Source organism: Numida meleagris, chromosome 2 (assembly GCF_002078875.1).
Source record: "Numida meleagris isolate 19003 breed g44 Domestic line chromosome 2, NumMel1.0, whole genome shotgun sequence".
Classification (NCBI taxonomy): domain Eukaryota; kingdom Metazoa; phylum Chordata; class Aves; order Galliformes; family Numididae; genus Numida; species Numida meleagris.
In genome coordinates, this window is record NC_034410.1 from 43847257 (window position 1) to 43871235 (window position 23979).

Consider the following 23979-nt stretch of genomic DNA (forward strand, 5'->3'; position numbering starts at 1 on the left):
TGTTGCTGCATTCTGGTGAAGCATGTGCAGCATTAATCATGGAGCTATTAAATTGCTATGGTAAAGTTGTTTCTTTTCTCATAGTCTTGGTGTATTTCATGTGGCTCTGGCTGTTTGAGACCCCTGTTCAGCCTGTTTTCTTGTGAGGTTGGCCATGATGCAGGTACAAATGAGTTAGAACTTGCTGATTTTTATTCTTTTTTTTAATCAAGGCTGAAGAGGAACGAATCTTCCTCCTCTGTCCAGAACTACTTTCACTTGGATTCTCTTCAGAAGAAACTCAAGGACCTTGAAGAAGAGAATGTTGTGCTTAGATCTGAGGTGAAACTGCACACTTTGTTTTGCTTAAGACAGTTCATTTGAATGCCAGAACACAGGTAGTGAGAAGTGTATATTAAAAGTTGTGGAAGCATCTAATTAAGAGTATGTAATTCCATGAGTGACAAAGATCTCCTTGTAGTTATTTAATCGCTGTCCTTTATTCCTCCTAAATGAAGGAAAGACTGAAAATTAAGAGCTCCATGAAGCTACATTCCTAGCAATTTCCTTGCCAGCAGAGTATGCTAGGGCATACAGCATGGATGTCTCACCTTTTGTCTTGCCTGGGCTGTGCTGTGTGAAGAGGAATTGTCTAGGGCCATGTCTAGGGAAAGCTGCTCTAAAAATAATGACTCCTAACTATTTCCATGGAAACTACAACCAACACAAAGAGCACAATAATGCTGTTTGATAGAAAATTCTTAGCTACAAAAGACTCTTCAATGTAGACACCTCTAGCTATGCATTTTCACCAGTGATGAACAAGAGCCTGCGTGCTGCGCTCATAACAAAGTGCACTAGCGGAGGTGACCCACTGGTGAAACACACCACTCACTGCCTCACTGTTCTTACATCCACTGTTTGGTCTCCATAAACATTCAGCAAGTGTCAATGAATGTCAGTGGGGGCAGTTTTTTCTGCACTGAGGAATTAAATTTCACACCTTTGCTTCAGACAGACTTCCATGTCAGACACCATTTTGTCAGACTGCCCCACTGCTGCCATCTGTTACACAGCAACAACATGTAATGGGATATTGGTGGGAAAGTGCAGCTACTTCTGCCATACCACCAGCATCCACCTCTGACGTTATGGGCCAATGTCATAAAACAGGAGCAGCCCTCATAAAATACATAATATACTTAATGTATATAAGTAACAACACTTACTTTAATTATTAATGTTCTTTATGAAAACATAAAAAGAGAGCAGCAAAAACATGAAATTAGTGGGATATTTGACCTTGGTTTTCTGAAATTAATTCTCAAATACAGGTAAGTTCTCAAGTATAGCACTGTGGTTTGAAATCTTCCTTAAAAGAACTGACTGAATAGCCATAGATGACTTTAGCTGTAGAGATCACTCTGCATTTAAAAAAAAAAAAAAAAAATTCAGTGTTTGTTAAAGTATAAATTGCTAGGCAAAATTTGCATTAAATATATTCAATTGTTTTTCAAATCAGGCTGTTAATAATCTAAGATTGTGACCTTGCTTTTTATGTGTGATAGAATTGATTTCCCTGTTTATCAGAAATGACACTCCCTAATTGAATATCTTATCAAGAATTTTATATTAATTTTCAATACAACCTTTAAACTTTGGGAGCATATTACCATTTTGCAATCACGTAACCAAGTATACCAGATGAAATACTTTTGGGCTAAGAATGAGTGTATGAAAACATAGTATCTTTACTGTTTTCTACTGCAAATGTAGGGTCCATTGAAAATAAGTAGATGTCACACCTTTGGGTGAGACACCGCGTAATAGAGAGTGCTGTGCACTTCTCTGAGAAGTTGCACAAGGAAGATGAGCAGTAGATATCGTCAAGATAGGGTTAGAATGGAGAGGAACGCTGCTTCAGGATGTAATAGGAGAGCCCTGTTATAGCAGTAACTTCCCTTACAGAGATATACAGTCTGTGCCAGTGAGGCACAATGTGGAGCCAAATCTGAAGCCCCTGAGCCTTTGCAGCTTCCAGTGCCTTCTGTGTGTCTATGCATTAGATATACATTCCAGGCTCATCAAGGTGGTGCCAGACAGAGCCAGCTGGCTGGGGGAGAAAAGACAAATCAGGAAAGGAGACTACACTAAGGTTTTATGTGGAATATACAGTGACAGTGTTAGGAATTTTAAAATATGGTCTGATGGTTTTTGTTCTAATTTCACGTGTTTAAATTATGCATTTAATTAGATACCTACCTTTGTTAAGGTGACCAGATAAAAGCTTTGCATATGTGACTTTTGTACACATAGGGAATTTTTTTAAACGTAAAGTACACAGGTGACACCTTGTGGAGATAAGGGAATACTGGTGCAACTTCATGCAGTAGCATCTCTGCAGAATGTTCACCTGGTCTCTTTATCCAGAACTTAAAGGAGGGCAGGCAAAAACTGTTACTTTTTTCACTATCATCTTGGAGGAGTGATTAGAAAAGCTTGTCTTTCTGAAGCAGGTGGAAATGCAGCAGCATGCTGGCAGAGAACAAACATGCTAATATAGCATATTTCTTGTGAATTTCTTGAATAGGCCTGTCAGCTGAAGACTGAAACAATTACTTATGAAGAGAAAGAACAACAGCTTGTCAATGACTGCGTAAAAGAGCTAAGTATGTCTTTTTTTAGATCTTATTTAAGGTGGTTTGGTTTAAAAAAAAAAAAGAAAAAACAACTGCGTCAGTCAGTCGTTTATTCCTGTAACACTTATTGTCATTATATAAATGGTTCTGGGAAGAAAATTTCAGCTGACTTATTACAGCCAGAATTTTCTGCTGTGTGTAAGTTAAATCTTTCTGAGATGCGAAATAGTTTTGTGTGGAAAATGTTAGCGTTAGGGAAAGTACAGCATCCTTTGCAACATGAGCACTTTGTGTCTTTCTGGTTTTGTGTCCTACCATTTTTTCCAAAAATGTTGCTGCATTCTGGGGAGGGATTCTGCTGAATCAAGTCACATTCTGAAAGAACATCCTTCTGCTTACTTTTCTGCCTTTGCATATTGTAATGGTGATTGTAATCACTTATCTTAAAGGGGATGCAAACATACAGATTGCCAATATCTCCGAGGAGTTAGCAAAGAAAACTGAAGATGCTGCCCGGCAGCAGGAAGAAATCACCCATCTTCTCTCTCAGATTGTCGATCTGCAGAAAAAGGCAAAAGCTGTAAGGAATCCAGTTATAAGAGCATTGCTGTGATTTGCTACTACTGTTAACCAGAAGATAATTTACAATTTATAAATGCTGGAGCCTAAAGGGAATTTTGAACCCTGTTATCTGGATGTCATTGTTTGATATTTAGTATGTATTGTGCCTGAGTGGAAAGCATATGTATTTCGTATTTTACATAAGCATTTTTAACATACAATAAGTACATTTATTTTCAATATTAAATAAAATTCTGCAGTAAACTTAAGTAAACCAGGAATATCAGTACAAGTATTTCAGTGAGCAAATAGTCATAATATTATGGTCTTGAGGGGTTCATTTTGTAGGGTACAGGCTTATGCTGGGTGCACTTGTGTTAACATTTTAAAGTTTAAAAACAAAGAGAGATGGGTTAATATTTCTGCAAAGAGAGTCTTGAGAAGAGTTAGAATTTTCCTATTTACTTGTAGTATATGATACAAACATTACACAGGTCAAAACATTTCAGTATTTCTAATGTTTCTTGTCATGTTTTAGTGTGCAGTTGAAAATGAAGAACTTGTTCAGCATTTGGGAGCAGCTAAAGATGCCCAGAGGCAGCTCACAGCAGAGGTAAGTACACTGCTTAGTATTAGAATAATTTAGTAGTAGAACAATGGATATTTGCTTTAACATGGGAGTTTTAATGTAAGCTGGATCAGAAGCATTAAAAAATGTTGCGTATATATATATACATACACATATATGAATGAAGTAATTTCTCCTGTTCCCAGAAGAAATTAGAACTTTTTCTTCCTATTCTTTCCAGCTTAAATGGCACACGTTTTGAAAAACTGAGGCTTATGGACTGTTTAAGAACCCCTTTGGAGGGTACCTTCTCTAGGCTGGTAAACCAGGCTTATCCTGAATAGTGAGATAGCATGGAAGAGCTCGTTTGTAGTGTATTTCTTCAGTGGGTAAACCGAAGACAGCCCAGAATTGCTGGCTGTCTTCTAGGTACTGCACTCAAGATGTGCAAAATAGACAAAGCAGAATGAAAAAAGCCTGATCCCTTTAGGATGTGTCTAGTACTTGGACTACCTTGTGTCAAAGATAGGAATGCTCATTGAAGCCTTTCAAACTGATAGTCCTTTCGTATATGTGGTGCTTCACAGAGATCAAGCTCATGCTTTTCCACTGGAGTCTCTGCTTCTAAGCCAAGTAGCTTATTTTTATGAAACTTGGACAACTGCACTATTTCAGGCTTCTGCCTCTTTGCCTAGCTTTGTTGAAATGGGTGATGAACTGATAAACCATGAGGGTATGCAGACATCTGCACACAGAGTGATTACATATGGTATGTTTTCTGAGGAGGTCAAGCTATAAATAAGCCATGGTGTTAGACTGTCGAAAGTTATATAAAATATATATGTATAAAGTCTTGGCTTAAAAATTCTTAGGTCTTTTAGGACACTGCAATATCTTGTTCTTTTCTCATGCTGTTTGCCACTGTGGTCATCATGATGATAATCAGGCAGATAAGAACTGCTGCAGCTGATCAGACTAAACACACATTTAGTTCCATATCTTCTCTTTGACAATGACTTCATCTAGATAGAGAGAATAGGAATTGGAGCCACTAATTCCTTCTCCTCCCTTGTTAATCATCAGCCTAAAACTTTACGTGTTCCCTTCCTGTTACTGATCAATGTTATTCATGATTTTCAGTGATAGTAAATTCACCCTTTGGAGTTATTTTCCTTTAAAATGGGATATTCTTCCTTAGACTGTTATCCTTATTCATGTTAAAACAATTTTGGGCTTTTCGTGACTACAGTGCAGCTCACAAGGTCTTAGACTGTTTTCTTTATTTTGTAGTTGCGTGAGCTGGAAGACAAGTATGCAGAGTGCATGGAAATGCTTCATGAGGCTCAAGAAGAGCTGAAAAACCTTAGGAACAAGACTATGCCAAATGCTATTTCACGTCGGTACCACTCCCTTGGCCTCTTCCCTATGGTAAGCAGATTTAAGGAGAAAAAAAAACATTTCATAAAACAAGCAAACAAGGGAAACGTGAGTGCTTACACCAGATTTACAGCCCTAAGGATGGGATGCAGACAGGAGCATGGGTGGAATATGTATGTGTAGTGTTACAGGATACCTCAGTGATTGATCCTACATACTTCGTTCTGAAACGGTGGTGCTGTGTGGTTAGTTGTTTTAACTGTATATGCAACCTGAAGCTGGCTGGGCTATAAATCATGAGTAGCGTTAATAGGTTTAAAGTATGCATCTTCTGTATGGTGGAGCCTGGTTTTCGATAGGAGCTTCCTGGTTTTCTTCAATATCCTTGAAGATGTAACTTGCTGATAACATAACTGATGACTCCTGGATGTGGCATCCTTCTTGACACTTATGCTATACGCCCCTTCAGTAATTGAATGCACTACGTAGGCATTCTTGTTTTAGTGATACTGACAATTCATTAAAGGAATAGTTGTTAAAGTGTATTATGACAATGTCAGTTATGGCGATCTCACTGGTTTTATCAACATTATTTAACTAATTGCATTTGATTTTGACAATTGTTTGTTTAAAGCATGGAGAATATGCAGTACCCTTAACCAAATGAGAGAGAGTGGATAAGAATGTCCAGGAATATTCAATGCCTGGTTTTATTTGCCTATGTATCTCTAAAATAATTTCATTACTTCTGAGGGGATTTATACCAGTGAAATTTCTTTTGAGTCTCCTTAATGTAATTGAACAACAGAATCTTGTCTGCCCTCCTTGTCTTCAGCCACACCTCATCTTAACAGCTGAGAAAGAACACAAATAGATTGGTTTATGCTCTTGAGAAGGAAACTGCCTTGCCTTTTCACTGTCCCTTCTGAGGTAGAGCATCAGCTAAAGTGCAGACATATAATATTTTAAATTGTATTTGCACAAGTACAGTTGAAAGCTGAGAAAAAGATACTTGTGCTCAGATGCATTTGTGTTTTGTATAAAAATGGTTTTCAAATGTTGATTCAGGGAACCAGGCATTTAGACCATGCACTTCACTACGTTTAGGCAGTAATGCATACTGACCAGCAGTGGAGAACTGATAACCTTTAACCCTGTGGGGGAAGTGTATTGATATTTTATTCCAGTGAACTTTTTTTTTTTTATGGGTCAGGGGGTAATGCTGTAAAAGGAAAGAATGCTTTCTGGTGGCTTTAAATAAAAAGAAATTAAGTGAAACATTTTATATGAAAGGAAGGTGTCATTGAGATGGGAATTTACTCTTAAAAGCTGGGTGACCTGGAATCTGTTGTTGCTGTAATGTTTTTTCAGGATTTTTGTCAGATGTTATGTCTCCTCAGAAGATGAGTACTATAGCAGTATGAAGCTAAGCTGTAACTTGTCACCTGTTTAAATACATTCATTGGTCTTCTAACTTTCCTGTCTATTTTCATTTTTAAATCTATATTTTTTTTCTGGAATGACAATTTATTAGGTACTTTATAGAACTAATCAGTTGTTTCCTGCAGTGACAACCTGTTAATACTAAGATTTGTTTTTCTTTTGTACTTGTCTTTAACAGGATTCTTTGGCAGCAGAGATAGAAGGGTCAATGAGGAAGGAGCTGCATCTAGATGAACCTGATTCTCCTGACTTGGCGTACGACTAAAAAGAATTGGTTCCTAATTGATTGTTTCTATCTGAAGCTGATTAGTTTTTGTTAAGAAAGGAAAAGACAGGTTATAATTGAGCTGGAGATTTAGAAGTAAATATTTCTGGAAAAGTGTCAATTATAGCGGGAAAGGAAAACAAATTATCTGGTTATTGGGATGGTTATATATATATATTTTTTGTTAAGCTACCTTAAGAAAACTTTCACATAAAGGTTTTGCCTTGCCTTGTGAACTTTTCATACTCTTTGAGTGCTGAAAACGTGATTCTGAGAATGAAAAAGATGGATTCTCTTGTGTGTTACCATGTTACGTTTCGTCATTTAGTGTTCAGGGGATGAGTTCAGTTCCTTAAGTTCTCTTTTCTGGTGTTAGAGCAGAAGTTACAAAGTAGTTATTGATCTAAACCGATTTTTAGAGAAAACATCAATGTAGACAGGGATTTGGAGTGGGTGCGTACTTACAGTCTGATGCCAATTACACCTGTGTAAATTAGCTCACATTTTGCTAATGCTCTCTTGAAATCAACAACAGTAGTTTGAAACAAGTTAAGTACTTACTAAGGCCCAAAAGCTTAAGTTAGCTACAGCTTGGCGGAAAAGACTTTACTGATGTAAATTGAATGTGTACTCCAGCAGGTTTATCTTGCCTAATTGAACAAAGCATGGACTGGTTAATTTGAAACAATTTAATCCTAATTAGGAGGTCTTTTAAAGCTTTTACTTGTTTGTCCTGTTATTTTATGAGGAAAGGACTGGCCGCATCCAGGAAACCTTCCAAGTGTATTTACAAACAGTCTGACATATACTTAATCTTTTCCAAGTAAAAGTCAAGAACTGTAAGGGAGGCTTTAGCAGGGAAATGTTGGTTAAAAAAATGTAAGGTGGAAAAGATGTGGGCATGCTCAAACTCTATAGGATCCTTTTGTCCTTCCAGAGTAATCTAACTTAAGAATAGTTTAGTTTCTGTAGGAATTCTTTTATATTGCTATGGATATACCAAAGAATACCACCTCTTTTAGGTTTCATAGCTTTCATGGGTCTTATTTGCTCAGCAGTGAAGGCTCCATGAGATTTTTTTTTATTGATAGATGCTCTTAGATTCATCCTCTTGCAGACAAACAGCTATAGACTTGAAGTCTGCACGCAAAGGATGCAACTGTTTGGCACTCATGGACAGGACAGAAATTGGAATGACATTGGAAGGCATGATGTCATTGTTGTGCTACTGCAGTATTACCTCTAAGCTGGAAGGGATGGGGTGTTCTGTTCAACCAGTGTTGAAATATAAGACAAAGCAGTAGTACTTTTGCATCAGGATGTAGGAAAAATTTATTTTGTCAGGAAATTTTTGCTGAAGTGTCATCTGATCTTTATCTTGAAGTAAATAACAGTTTGTGATGTCAGGACAATGGTGATAAAGAAAAAATGTATAAGTAGGTCAAAAGTTATATTTTCATCCTTGACCACCTCTGCCTAGACTCTTGCTGTTATATTTCTGATTTTTTAAAAAAAAAAAATGCTACTTAATGAGGTGGGAAATTGGTTACAGAAAGGAAGGATGAAAGACTTGCTTGTCATAGGGAAAATCCAGATTCTCTTTTGAAATGGATTATCCAGCTTATAGTTAAGAATTGAATGGGTATTAGTTTTGTTTCTTGAAAACTTATTTCCACACAGTGACTTTAAGGGGTTTTTAGGTAATGTACTAAAATGCTCTTTCACTTAATTTGTGTTAATATTTGAGGGGATCCATGCACATAATTCTCCAGTAATCTGCCTAAAATATTGTAGCATGATATAAGTGTTATGTTGATGGATTGAACGTTGTGGCCAGACTGTAATGAAAATGAAACCCTGCATGTACTCTTTTACAGATACTATAAGGGAAAGGTGAATAGTGGAGCTGTGGGTAGGGTCATTAACAAGTTGTTACCTATTTATCTGGTTGTTTTTTAAAGTATTAAGTAATTATCAACTTTGTGTGTGTGTCTTACTAGTCATCAGAAGCGGGTCTTCGAAACAGTGAGAAATGTTAACCAAGTTGTCAAGCAAAGATCCATGACTCCATCGCCAATGAATATCCCAGGCTCCAACCAGTCTTCTGCGATGAACTCACTCATTTCCAGCTGTGTCAGCACTCCACGTTCCAGTTTCTATGGGGGAGACATCTCTAACATTGTGATAGACAACAAGACCAACAGCATCATCCTAGAGACAGACTCTGAGAATGGGTCAGTACTGTAGCACTAGGCTTTGTGGACTTTTTTTGTTTTTTTGTTTGTTTTGTTTTGGTTTTTGTTCTTAATTCTGGCATATAGGCAAGGAGCTTCTGTCTTCCTCTTCTCATCTAATATCATGCAGCTATCTTCAAATGTTCCTTTTTGTGCTTTTAGTTCCTCAACACTCAAGTGCTTTTTGAAAGCACTGTATATCAGTTTCTGCAATTTGCACTTCTTTGGAGATGCATCAGCACTAAATGACATAAAACCACACATTCTCTTCGCAAATGTGGATCAGTACTTATATTTACTTACATTTTCACAGGTTTACATTAATGCTATGGAGTTCTGACCTAAGTTGCAGCTGCAGCTAACTCTTTTGATCTTAAATAAAGTGGTGGATGTATAGATAGATGTTGGAAACTTACTGTGAAAACTTATAAAGGAAACTAGTTAGTAAAGTTAGAACTTTACTTTCCAGCTACTTGTCTCTTCCCTCAGTTTAGCTTTAGCTTATGCTTCATATACTTTATAGGAAAAACTACTTAACGTCTCAAAACAAGCAGTGAAAGTTTATCATCATAGAATGCTTGTGTGACTTATTGATTTATTCTTGCAGCGTTGTCCCTAGAAGACTTGGCCTTGTCAATTGAGTTTCTATAATCATAAAAAAGAGACTAGTAAACATCTCTCAGTTCTTTGTAGAGGGAAGTTCTTAATGCACAGCTTTTCCAGCCAGGAACTAGAATTCAAAATGGTTTTGTTATTAAAAGAGAAAATACTGGTGTCTGCCTTAGAGCAGCTCTCTGGTAGCGTGGCGAGTTGTTTCCAGGCACAGTAATCTCAAGCTTGAATGTCTCAAAACTATCACATGAAAATTTTAATTTTCTCAAATAATCTTTTTCCCACCCCCACCTTTTTCTTTTTCTTTTTTTTTTCTTTTGTCCCATTATGCTTTAGGAATGAAGACAGAATGAAGAAGCCTGGAACTCCGGGGACACCAGGCTCCAGTGACCTAGAGACTGCCCTTCGCAGGCTGTCCCTTAGGCGGGAGAATTACCTGTCAGAGCGGAAGTTCTTTGAAGAAGAGCAGGAAAGGAAGTTGCGGGAACTGGCAGAAAAAGGCGAACTCCGCAGTGGTTCCGTTACTCCCACAGAAAGCATCATGTCTCTGGGAACTCACTCCAGATTTTCAGAATTCACTGGATATTCAGGAATGTCTATCAGCAGTCGCTCCTACCTACCAGAAAAGCTTCAGATTGTGAAACCACTAGAAGGTGATAACAAAGGGCCTCGGCCTTTATCTGTTCTTCTAAGTGACTCTTTGTGGTCTCTTATCCATTATCAGAAAGCAGGAAATCTTTGCAATACGTATTCTTTTTACTTTAGAGACAGTAATCCACGCTGTTGGTTTGAGATCTTCTAGCTAATACATTTTTCTACAAGCCTTAAAAGTGTTAGGAAACAAATCCAGCCAAGGGAATAAGATGTTACAGGCCATACATGCATAAGCAGTACACCCTTACATGTGAGTTAAATCTCAGTGTTGCTGTTTCATACTTAGAAAAGGAAGGTATTTGTGTATCTGAAAATGAGTGACAGAGTATTAGTTCATCAGCTCTCATTTCTGCGGGTGTCTGCAAAAACCTTTGCTTTGAATAGACCAGTTTGTTTAGTAGGACTACCTTTGTGATTAAAAATGACCTCTGCACTTTAATTGACTGAGTGGCCACACGAGTCTCTACGGCTTTGGTTTCAAGTGTGAAATAAGTTGCTTTAGCCAAATTTCCTCTGCATATTGTTGTCAGGACTAGAGCTTAATTTCAGAGCAAAGTGCATTTCTGTAGTCTGCCTAACAAAGCTGGTGGTACACGAGTAGTATTGTCTGCCTGACTCTCTTGAGAACTTTCAGGTTTTTGCTGGCAGTGAAAACTGAGTAAATTCCTCCAGATTTTAAACAAAAGTCTATAGTACTGCAGAAATAATTTAGTTATGCAATGTAGCTTTGGTTTCTTTGTTTTGGTCCTTCCCTGCTCTCTCTGAGACAGAACTTTTGTGTTACGTTATGTTGTCTGTGTCGTTTGTTCATCTTTTTAGAAAAAATTACTTTGTCTATAAGAAGCATTTAGCATAACACAGAAGCAAAACCCAACCCTTTTTGTGTCCTGAAGAAAGTACGTGCTGTATCTGCCTATTCCAATGAAACTATAGCGATAGCACAGGAGTCCATGCTGTTTAGCAGTTTGTAGTAGTTTGTTTTCATGATTGCTTTTAAGTGGTCATAAAAAGCCTGTTACATCATGAGAAAGGGGATGATCCAGCTTCATTTGAGTTACTGTTTGCTACCACTGTAATAATTTGTCACCATCCCATTATATCTGCTTTTTTTCTTCCAATAAACTCTTCAATTCCTTATCATCTTTCTATCTGACTGTTTTGTTGGATTTTGTTTAAATAGTTCTGTTTATTATTCCCACTGGGTAATTTTTTTTCCTTAAAATTATCTGCTGAAGTACTTTCAGCATTTGGTTTTACATCTCATTTTGTGTCTGTTTCATAGGTTTACTGTTTGTCATCTTTTATTAAACACGTTTATTATTTTGTTCCTCACGTCAACATAGTTTCTTTCCCATGTATTTTTCATGAAGTTTAATTCTGTTTTTTGTTTTTAAACTTCACGCTACTGTGGCAAAATAGTACCTTCAAACTGCTACCAGTAGTTGTGCTTTTTGGATTGTATTGCTTTCCCAAGGATACTCATGCCCTAAAATGGGGGAAGAAAAGATTGGTTCTGTATTATACTTCAGGTTAGTGCCTTCTACTCCTTTAAAGCAATTAAGTCACACAGTAAAATAAATAGCGTGACAGAGGCCCTAAGGAATGAATTATTTGTTCTTTACATCGTTTAAAAACAGAATAGAATGTCTGCTCAAGTTGACTTGCTTTAGTTACACTCTGGTGAGGTTGTTTTTTGTTTTTGTTTTTTTAACTAAACTACTGTATGTGCAGCTTCTTGTACTTTAAGCACAAAATAGCACTCCCTGTGTCCTATAAGAAAACTAATATAATTTGTAAAACTGTCTAGTGGGAGTCTGGGATTGAATATAGGACAAGGACTCCTCCCTTCATTTTTATATTTATTTATTAAGTCAGTTCACAACTGAATGTTCACAACTATTAATTGCTTTTTGCATTTGTGTTAATTTTCCCTATGGAAAAGTTAAAGCTCGCTTACGTGCATTGTATGAGATTGAGGTTTAAGTAATAGAGGTGCAGAGCAATTCTGATCCTCCTCCTTTCCAAAATAAATGGATAACATGTAGCATCACTAGAAGTATTAAAACTCAAAATACAGGTATTCTGGTGAATATATTTCCTTGGGAAACGTTAAAAAAATTGTTAACTTAGTGCATTTGTTCTGCAGAGTTTCTGTGAGTACAGGCTTTGGTGATACATGAAGCGAAAATGCTTGTGTCTTCAGAAGCTTGTAGGTAGAAGTTAGTTGGCAACAGGATTTTATACTTACATGCAGTGCAGAAAGAAATGCTGATTTTTGGCATTTTTCTTTAACTTTTGAGAGTATTATTGTACAGCAATGCTCTGCTCTTTGCTAGGACTTAAAGGGCAGTGTGTTTCTTCTGAACAGAAGGAAAAAACTTTTTTGACAATTCAGAAATAAAAACAAATTTGTAGGGATGTTCTTTTTGTTATGGTTATTTATTTTGGCACTGTAATGATCTCTCTCTTGAGCCTTAAGGGTACCCATCAGTCTAAGTCCTCCCTAGCCTCTCAAAACTTGCTTAAAAATAAACTGGTCCATTCTCCAAAGTAACCCAGCAGATCCAGTTATTCTGTACCGTGGAATCTTTTCATGCTCAACTAAAAATTACAGATTTTAAGAAGTGACATAGACATCGTTACAGCACTACTCGCTGAGCTCAGCTATTGCAAGGGAAGAAGTTTTCTCAGTTCATTTCCTATTTACAATAAGCTTAATGTAATGAAATATCTTTGAGAAAGTATTTTCTTTCAATGGAATTTTTCTTTCAGGTGCAAAATTATGTGCAAAAGAGCCGTTTCTCCCCTAGTTATTAAAGTGTGTTCGATTTTTACATATACCATGCAACAAATTGAACATTCTTAGTCATTTAACGGTGGTGAGACATTGTATGTCAGTTTGTTGAATGAGTGTCACTGTTCTGTTTTGGGGAGAGAGGGCTGAGGCAGCACAACAAACTTCTTTGGTCTGAGCTGACAGAGATCTTTATTTTCTTTACTCTTTCCTATTCTGGAAAGGTACATATTACACAGTTGTGACTGGTAGCCACACATGGGGACAATGTTGGCTCTTGCAAGTGATGTTTAGTTGCTGTTTGAGGAATCAAACAGGTTCTCCCCTGATTTCAGTGGGCACATCCTGGTATATACCAGCTTAATCTGACATGTTGCTCTTTGTGACTCATTGTCTCATACTGAACACTCTATGTTGAATGCTTTTCTCTGGAAAATGCGCTCAAAACATTTTTTTCTGCCGAGGATGAAGGTATGGTAGCAGGTATGGTAGCATTTAGTTGCATAGTAGCTGACTGTGTATAGTGTAGGGGCCCTGATAGGGTCCATGTTTGGACTGGATGTATAGCCCAGAAGTCTTACTTGCTTACACGTGCTTGGAGGTGATGTGGCTTTCTAACACATTAGAATGCTGACCCTGCCATGTCCTCCTGTCAGTGACCAGTAGTAAATACTAGCATGTTTCTAGCACCTTTCTTACTGTGAGCTTAATGCGGGAGTATGTGGTTTATGTTCTTCTTAGAGCTTTCAGTTCAACTCTTAAATATAAATTTTTTTCTACTCCTGCTTAATCGTGTGAGTTTAAGGAGATGAGAATATTGACAGGGAGGAGATGTGCATGTGCACAAGTATGCCACGTCCTGCCACCAGGCTTTGCCTAAGTGCTGGTGTGATCAGTTTATTTCCTACTTATCTGGAAATGCTGAAGCAGCTTTGCCTTGTAGCATGTCTTCCGAGAAGTATTAAGACTGGTTCAAGGAAGCTCCAAACTATTAGTGAGTCTGAGGTTTGGGCTTCTGGATAAACCAAGTGAGGTATTTTGCCTTTTGGATGCTGGATTGATTACTGATCTATTGTGGTTGTCTTTTTGTTCCCTTTCAAGGTTCTGCCACTTTGCACCACTGGCAGCAGCTGGCTCAGCCTCACTTGGGTGGGATCCTGGACCCGAGGCCCGGGGTTGTCACTAAGGGCTTCAGGACCCTGGACCTCGACCTGGATGAAGTGTACTGCCTTAATGACTATGAGGAAGATGAGACAGGTGACATTTCTTACAAGGGCCTAACTACCTCGACGCCAGTTCAGCACACAGAGACCTCAGGTGAGAGGTCACAAGCACAAGTGACTGTTTCAGACAACAAGAGTAACCCCCGCCAATCTCAGGCTTTCACAGAGGAGATGCAGGAGTCCACGGCTGACGATGATGAGGGGTCTGGTGAGGGAAACTCATTAAGTCCAGTAAAACTGACATCTTTACAGGATTTTGATTACTGGGCCATTCTCACATCTCTCCAGAACAGCATCCATAATATCGCTTTGTGTGTAGCATCTGCACGGTAATGTGTGCAGTAGTTAGAACATAACCATTCTAACATTGGCTCAAAAATCCTTTCTTTAATAATCTTTTAGTTTGACTTCTTTTCAGTAACAGAATCTCCGGTCAATATTTTACTTTTTGATAAGAGAAGGCTGCTAAAAGAAAATTATTTATTCACAAACCTATGTGTGGCATGTGTGGGATTTGTATGTGTATTGAGTGCACTCTCTCACTTCAGTGTGTTTAATGTATTGACCATATATATTTTGTATGCTTACAGCGTAGTTATTTTCCTAATTGTTCATAGAAGGTGATTCCATACTTTAGATTTTATACTTCGGAGGGGGGGAAGATGAAATGTTGACAAAAGGTGCATCTGAGTTGCCTTTGCTGAAACAAATGGAAGTGCCTTAAAATCAAGCAAGGAAATTCTGCATGTTTAATTCATTTACCTCAGATACAGGTATCTGGCCTTAAATTTTCTTTGGGATAAAACTCAAATTGAGATTAAATAATTAAGAGGATGTTTTGGTGCCAAAAACAATGGTGTTTTCCTCATTTCCTGTCCACCACACTATTCTTAACTTCTATCCTTCATATTTATACTATATAAAGACTTATTTTGAAATGATTCAGTACTATATGGATTATTAGGTACTCTGAACTGACGTTTTCGGTCCATTATTGTATGAAATTACAAGTTCTCAGAATATAGATGTATTTTGAGTTTGCCTGATTTCTTTCTCTGTTGATTTTGTTTGCTTGGTTTTGTTTTAATAAGCTTTATAGGATTGCTAGCTCTTTAAGATTTGCCACTGGGTAAAGAACTGTAGTTAGTCCTGAAATAGAAAATTGCCAGAACTCCCTTCAGACTTGTTTTTACATAACTATTTTAAATAAGGATGCTTCCTTCACCCTCTCTTTTTCTGGAATAAATTGTAACTTATTATTTGACTGATCTTTGAAAGATCAGATCATTTCTCAGGGCTAGACAGTAATATTTCTCTGCTCTCTTTGTGAAGAGCAGAGTATCCTTTGCTCTCATTAAAGGGGCAGTTCAGTGCTGTCAACCACTGAAAATAAGCTACTTTCAGTCAGTTGTGATAAGACTAAACTTCATGCAAACCCTTCAACTTCCCTTTCCATTTGCAAAAATTGACTTTATTCTATGAAGTTGTTCAGGAATAACAATGATCTTAAATTTTTATATTAATATGGAAATAAATAGTGCCTCCGCAGATGTGTACAGTTTTGTCCAGGTATTTACCATTTGAACAGTCTAAATAATAACAGCAGGAAAATCATAAGTTCTAGGAAACGTGGACTGAAATAAATGACTTTTGGTCTACTGAAGAAAATATTCAAGAAAAGATATAATTTATTTTAAAATGCGTTGCTGCAAGGAGGGAGGGAACAAGTTGTTTTTAATGCACTCAAGATAAAATAGTAGTGCAAAGATCTATTTGAGTTACACTTTGGGCAAAGAATCTTCCAATTACAAGAACAGTCAACACAGAAACTTGTCAAAAGTTGTGAAACCCTATTGTCATGGGCTATATATAGAGAGGGTATAAATACAGCTTTTTATTCTTTTAAGAACAGATCAGAAAAACATCTGTGGCTAAGGATTTGGAAAAGTTGTTTGTTTGGAGTACAAATATAAATTTAGGCCTGTGTTATGGTTACAAATTGGCAGAAAAAGACTTGTAACTGAGAAAGGAAATGGAGATAAATACAATTTCAATACCAGTCACTGTAGAACAGGCTATTCCCTAGCGACTGCTGATTTTTCCTGGAAAACTTTAATTATCTCAGATGAGGCTTTTAGCATATTCCCTACATTATAAATTAGCGAGTAAATAAAGTCTTTGAAGTTGTCCTCGTAATCTTATTTGGATTGTTTGCTGAGTAATTTTGATGCATTACAGAAATTGGTCAAAATGATTAACTTTTGTCTAGAACAAACAAATTGGCTGAGAACTTATTTCCCTTTTGTTTTCCTTCCTCCAAATTGCCCAGTTCCTTAGGATTTAAGAGTATCCATAAGCTACCACGTTACCTATTTCATCGCTCAGAAGTAAGTAAAGTAAAGATACTGCTGTGTCTGCTTTTTGTTGAAGCAACTTGTCAGGTGGTATACAAGATACAGTGGATGTTTTGAGAGTAGGCACTTATTAATGTGGCAGTGCTTTTCTGAATCCTCAGTCTGTCCACTGAAGAAGAATTTGTGGAAGCAGACAGATATATTCCTAGCTTATGACTTTATTTTGTATTTTAATATTGAGCAGGCACTCTCTTGAAAAGCCTCCTCGGCATTTTTTGTGCCTATCCTAAGTTTCTTAAGAATTGCAGTGCAGGCAAGGGTGTGTATGAATGTGCAGTACCCCAGAGGGCTGTCATAGCCACTAGTTAGCACCTCATTGCTTGCCTGATTCCAGGAGCTGTTCTAGACTGTAGTGTACAGAATAAATTTTGCTAGGGAATGTGGAAGTAAAGCAAAACAAAATGGGAATGAGGTAAATTTGTTGGATACAATGCTTGATTGCTTATGAGACAAGATAGATCTGTTGTGGAAAAATCAGATTTAAGTGATTCGTGGAAGGCAGAAAGAAATCTCTCTACAGATGCCATTGGAAGACCACAGAGTGTGTCAGTCCAGAGCTACAGCTCTTCTAACCTGGAAACAAAATATCTTTGGAAACAAAGTGCCTATCCGGACCACTCCTGGCAGATGTAAGTCATCTTAGCCTTTTGGGTAGGCATCTGCACTGATTGCGAGTATGCTGTGAGGGTTATATCTTACCCTTTTATTTTCTCTGGTAGAGTACTGTGAGGTCCTGTTCTTCCTTCGATGTTGTTGGTGTGTAGAGAGCTGCTCTGGGTAAATTTGAGATGAGCTGAAAGCAAAGTCCAGTGTCCAGAGAGCAGAAATTCCTGGTAGTGCCAAAGATGTCTTGCAGCCAAAGTAAATGTATTCAGAACAAAATATCAGTTGCATCTTGTTGAGTGATAGTCAGAAATCATTGTGACTAAATAAGAAAAAGTTACAAAAGTTACAATCCTTTTTTTCCCAGTGTTGAGAAATTTAGTATTAATTGACACATCAAATAACTTCCTTACCACCATATACAGATTGTATCCTAATGATGGCACTAAACATTTCAGAAGAAATTAATATGCCTGCAGTTTATGATCTGTATTTGGTCTGTTGGAACTACGTATTTTGTGTGGGCTCTGTAACTTGACAGAAGATTGATCATAAATTCCTGAATTGCAGATTTAGCTAATACCCAGAAATAGTTTGAGATTTGTGTACAACTTGAACAGAGACTCTTCAGCATTTTTGGAATGGTAAAGAAGTTATAGGACAGGGCTATGGTAACGCCATCTAGGAGGATTAACTTCTTCAGTGCAAATTTTTATTAGCCTCAGCATATTTCTTATTCTTTGAAACTGTAGTATATTTTAAAACTGTACGAAGTCTGTTTGTTGTTGTTTGTTTGTTTTAATTTGCTGCCTTTCAGGTACATGTTTCCCTTAAAAAAAAAAAAAGAAAAGAAAAAGAAAAAAAAAAGAAAAAAGCAAAGCAAGCCGTTCAAAGCACTTAATTTAACTTGAAGAATGTTGTGAACTTCTTTTGAAGTTAAAAGGACTACTTAATTCAAGTTCAGCATGGATGTAACTGAGCATTAATCTTGGGTACTCAAACTGATCTTCCAGTATTTGGGTTTGCTATGTGCACTGATGGGTTGCTTTGCTTTTAACAGAGTATGTGTACATAATGTTACAGGATCGGCCTCCTGTACTTCATTTTTAGACATAAATAATGATGTGGAGATCTTTTCAAATAGATGCCTAAAATCACGAAAACGCATCATGAATGTCTTACATTTGAGTTGTTTTAAGCAGGGTTACTATATATGCTTATAGTTAGAGGTTTTCATTGTACTGAAAAGCAATAAATTTTGTTACTCTTAGAACTAGGGTATTGATGCATATTTAAATATACTTTATTTTTAAATAGCATGAATATTTCACAGTGATTTTTTTGTTATTTGTCAGCATTTGCTGTTTGTACTGCTAAAATGCTAGAATTTCAGTTTGGGGATGAAGTCATCATGTTGAAGTCATGTTAAATACTTCAAAACTCTTTTTACATCTGTACTCCATGGTTATATGAGAAGGAGACGTGAGCCAAAAAAAAAGCTAAGAAAATCCTGTCAAAAGGATATCTGCCTTTTTTGAGGTTTTTATCTCTCACTTTTTCCAAAGGCAGAATAAATAGAAGGTTTGGAAAGTTAGATATTCAGTGGAAAAGTTGTTTAAGGAACATGACAGGAGTCATGTTCCTGGCATAGACATATGTATTCTTGGAGGTTTAGAGTAGTCAGGCTTACCCCCAAAGTCAACTTTACTGAAATACATTGTTGTCAGGAGGCACCTTAATCATTTTAGGAGAGCACTATGCACGCATTACAGAGCTTTTGTGTTTACCACCGAACTCTGTTTTATTTCAGTAGTTAACCCTTGAGTTAGATTCAGCGTATCCTCTGTTCTCCCTGTTCTGTCAGCCAGGAGGTTTTGGTAGGTGGCACAGGGCGTCAGAACATTCACGTTCAGTTTCCTGCGGGGAATGAACTCCTCAGAATTTAGAGAGCACATAAGCTGCTATCTATGTCCTGTGAATTCGGTTAGATACTGGCACAGGCTGCCCAGAGAAGCTGTGGGTGCCCCATCCTGGAGGTGTTCAAGGCCAGGTTGGATGGGGCCCTGAGCAGCCTGATCTGGAGGGTGGCAGCCCTGCCCATGGCAGGGAGTTGGAACTGGGTGGGCTTTAAAGTCCCTTCCAAACCATTCTGTCATTTATGTCCTAGGTTTTGGAAATTTCAATTTACCTGTGAGTAGAGTTGTTGGCGTTGATTTGTAAAAGCAAAGTCTGTATCTTTATCTCAAATGGTAACACTTTGAGGAAGAAGGTGCCCACCTAACAGTCCTTAGTTGTTATTCGCTTCCAAATCCATGTCTAACCAGCTTGTACTATAGGGAGATGTACAAAGTCCTTGGTTTCCTCCTTTTGCTGAAACACAAAGGGGAGGGGGGAAGATTATCAGAATGGCTTGCTCCAAAGTTGAACTAAAACTTTACTTTTGTGTCTGTCTGGATCAAATCATACTCTGAAGATTTGTGGTTTTTATTTATTATTTTCTAAACAAGTTCATTCTTGCATAACCCTGTATTTGCTGGAACAGACGTTTGTATGAAATGCAAAGATTTATTGGATGCTGTGAGCTCTCTATTCCTCACTATTCATCAAACACAACAGAGAACTTGAGGTTGGAACCTCAGGTTGTTAAAAAAGTTAAAGCCATTTCAGCATAGCTGCCTCTTACACATCTCCCTCAAATTCAATTTGTCTGACACCTTTTTGTGGATGACACAGTCCATTAGTTTACCTGTTACCTTTCTCTGTATAATTGGGTTTAAAACCCAGATTATATGGTCTTCTGAGGGTTCCCTGAGCAGAAGATTGTGTCCTAAATGCATCTTGTTTTGCTTTTTACACTGAGCAGATGGCCCATAAGCCCTGAGTGTACTCAGGGTGGATCTGAAACAGCCCTGAGCTATAGAAAAATCAACTTTGCATTTTAAGTGGGGAAGGCTCTACTTTACCAGAAGATGGAGCTCTCTGCAGTCAGGTTCTTGATTAGTATCTGGGTTTGGTTTTTTTCCTCAGTGTTTGAAAAGATATCTTTACTGCGGTGTTCGCGCTTACAGGAGAGTCTCTTTGAGCTGTAATGTTTTGCATTTTCTCCCAAATGCCTAAGAATTTATAGAAAAAGCTTAATAAGTTAAAGCATTGTTAATTACTGAAAGCCAAAACACAATACAGCTGCGATCTAGGGGTTAGATTTTTAATTTAGGGGAGAAGTGTGCGTACTGTTTAGTTTGGGAGTATTCCTAATGGAGAAAATTACATGATTTTTCTGTAAATTTTGTTAAACAATTATGTACGGTTTGTTTTTCATGCAGGTATGGAACTTGTTAATCGTCTGCTTTTTGGTAGAGGAGGGTATAAATAAAACAAATTTGTTTTCAGCCACAGTCACGTGAAACAGATTTTCCTAGGATCAAACCTATGTAAAACAGATGGAGGAAGAGTTATTCCGATACAATCTCTTTCATTGCTATTGCAGATGTTTACTGGCAATACTAGCTCTGTACATTAGAGGAAAAAAAAAAAACAGTTCTTAAAACCCCACTGTTTTCTTTATAACTCAATGTTACAATATCTTTTGTGTATGTGAAAATAGCTTCATTATAAAATTACATATTTATCCAAGTTTATACCAATTCAGGATATTGCCATTCTTATGAAAAATTACTGAGTTATGAATGAATTATTTTGTTTCTATTTTATGAACTTTGTACATTTACAGCAACAGGTTCTCACTATCTTTGTATTGTGTCCAAAGGATGGAAAATGCAACAGCAGTATGATTCACCCCATTGTTGACTGATGGAGGATGAAGCTGGTACAGAACTTTCTTAGTGGTATTTGAGGGTGGAATACATCCTTGGAAATTGATTTTCATTGATTGTTTTGATTTGTTTCCTCTTGCTAGGGTCAAGAGATTTCTCTACTTTTAGCAGCCTTCTCCTATCTCTGACTCATTAATAACAATGAGTCTTGCTTTTGCTAATGCAGCTACATATCTTCAATGTGCCTGTTTCCAATCTGAGGGGATACCCAATGGATATTATGAATGAGGACGATTCACTTACTGTATTACAGCTATGTGCTTCTTTGGGTTGAGCTTGCAATCTTAAACTGGCATTGCTTTATTTTGTTCTCTATTCATCATCCAGGGATAACTTTGTTTCTTCTTGATTTGTGTCACAGTCGTTTGTTTCCTCTAAATAACCAGTTTTCTTTCATGTCTAGTTATTTGAGCTCTTTCTCCAGACTTTCTTTTAACTCTCTACAATATGGAGAGAATCATGATTGCTAGGCTGTGCTCCCTTGTAATAACTTTATAGTGCTCACACTAATCTCTAAAGCAACTGGATTCCCGAAGCATCATAATTACCATCTCTGGAGGTGAAGTAGAGTTTGTTATGTTATGCTGTGCTAACATTTGAGTGTATTAATGTGACACTCCAGTGTTTTTTTTAAATATCCTTCTTTAATGTGCAGCAGTACATTCTGGTATTTATATAAGTTAGCTTGAATCACACATCATATGCTTAGCCACTTCCGCTTCCACTGTTCACACTCCCTGTGCTCTGCCCTTCACACACTGCTTATATGTGTTCCTAAGGGACTACCTAAGTGCACACACTATTTTGAGCTGTGATACTTTATGTATAGAAAAGGGAACACAGCCACAATTTAGACTTGCCTTGCTTTTGCTGAGCATCTCTGGAAGTTCAGAATGGTGTCTGATCCAGTTGGTCTGTCTGTCCTTTGCAATGTGTTGGATATTTGTGTACTGTGGTATTAAAATGTGGCTTACTTGGGGGAATGGCTCAAGAGGGTTGGGTAGAAACAAGAGGGAGGGAGCTGCACACAGTTTCTATTGCGCATGTCTTTTGACCACTGCTAAGTTTGATGATTAAGAGAACCTATGCAATCATGATATCTTTGATGTAATACTTAACTCTGGGTGTTCTTCAATCAGCTTTTCAGATGCATGGCTCTTAAATTTTCTAGTTATTTTACAATGACCCTGGCTGCATTATACAGCAGATTAGTACATCCACAGAAGTATCTCTGCTAAGAAGAAAGCGATTGGCCAAAGTCCGTATGTTTTATAAACTATGAGCTGCATTACTACTTTTCCCAGTTAATGATACATTTGCATAGGGAAATCTCTACAGCTGCATTTATGGGGAAAATGCTTTACTACACTGTTCAAAAATATTCAAAAACTGCTGTATTGTGGAGCTGAGGACATACATTCTTAAAGAACCTAAGCACATGCACAGGGGAAATGTCACAGATGCACAGTAGTGGATCCAAAAAAATTACCACTTTTGCTTACTGCGGATGTGAGAAGAGAGAAACAGTGCCATGTGTCCATCCCCTCACCGCCCCAACTTTTTTGATCTGTTCCTGTAGCACTAGCAAGCCGGATCCATTACTGAAAAGTGATGGGGATACCTCTTTGTGGATCAATCTCAATGCAGAAATGCACAAGCATTTAGCCAATCTTAGTGTTCTCTAGCTGGTACTAGGGAATGTTTGTTGTTATTTCTGGCCAGTGAAAGTTGCTGGTTTAGATAAGGGCTAGCGTTTCAAGTATTGCCTTGTCTAAATCTGTTTTTGAGCAAGACTTTTCTGCAATGGTATTGATCATGGGGAAGTTGCAGAAGAACATTGTAGCTCTGGCCTTGGAGTCCTAGATATGTTTGGAGAACAAATGTGTTAGAACATCATGGCACTTGTGTATTTCACTTCTCTTGCATTGATCGATCCTCTCTGAGGTATCTCATCACTTTTTGCATCTGTCTTATCAGCACACAGAAGTTTGTTTTTTTTTTCTCTGTAAAATGCAAAGAATTTGCTTTTTTTTAATTTAGTACCTCATCCTGGGAAGTGCATGTCACAAACCAACTCCACCTTCACCTTCACCACCTGCCGCATTCTGCACCCTTCTGATGAGCTCACACGAGTCACACCAAGGTAAGGGTTTCCCGTGATGGCAAAGCCTTCAGCTATGTCAGTTTCCCTGTGAGGAAATGCAAAGTCATTGCATGAGCAAAAGCATTAGCCACACTGGTGAATTACGATGCACCTCTGAAATTATTCCTCCTCTTCTCAGTTGCCTCAAGCTGATTTCATTTGAGAGGCACTTGTAATGTTTTAGACAACCAGTCAAAATAGCTTAAATTTTATTGTCTGTATTTAAAAAATATTGCAGGGTCAGAAATAACTTATGTTTGTTTCCGGTATCCAAAGCTAGTTATCCCAAACTAGTCACAAATGCTATGCACAAATGATCAGAATGTGGTGTTGACCCAAGTGTGCATCTTTTGCCTTGTCTAAAACAAGAAGAGGGAGATGTTTCTCTGAAGGACAAACTGAAATCTGTAGTGTGGGACAAAGAGAGAGATGCCTGTAAAGAAACAGAGGTAGATGCTTCAGTGGTACCCAGGAAGTACATTAGGAATGGAGGAGGAAATGTGACTTAATCAAACCAGGGAGCTGTCTACTCTGTTCCTTGGCTAATTGTTGGAAATGAGTTCTTAGCAGCCAGACTGAAACCAATGGGCTGGCTTAATAATAGTAGTTGGTATGTATAGGCAAACCCTAATGGAAG

The 23979-nt window shown here is 37.6% G+C and overlaps 1 protein-coding gene across 8 annotated transcripts in view; it reads left to right on the top strand.

Annotated features, from left to right (window-relative positions):
* TRAK1 (trafficking kinesin protein 1) overlaps positions 1 to 23979 on the top strand; it is a 132550-nt gene that overhangs the window by 101742 nt on the left and 6829 nt on the right. For 5 of the 8 annotated variants that reach the window (XM_021388942.1, XM_021388939.1, XM_021388944.1 and 2 more), the window contains 10 exons: positions 213 to 321; positions 2570 to 2648; positions 3068 to 3198; positions 3718 to 3792; positions 5038 to 5175; positions 6746 to 6822; positions 8833 to 9066; positions 10015 to 10331; positions 14228 to 14557; positions 23240 to 23342. In XM_021388942.1, the coding sequence (XP_021244617.1) occupies positions 213 to 321; positions 2570 to 2648; positions 3068 to 3198; positions 3718 to 3792; positions 5038 to 5175; positions 6746 to 6822; positions 8833 to 9066; positions 10015 to 10331; positions 14228 to 14557; positions 23240 to 23342 (1593 nt within the window). Of the gene's footprint in view, positions 1 to 212; positions 322 to 2569; positions 2649 to 3067; positions 3199 to 3717; positions 3793 to 5037; positions 5176 to 6745; positions 6823 to 8832; positions 9067 to 10014; positions 10332 to 14227; positions 20886 to 23239; positions 23343 to 23979 lie in introns of those variants that run through there. The other 3 variants (XM_021388940.1, XM_021388945.1, XM_021388947.1) reach the window with 2 other exon arrangements.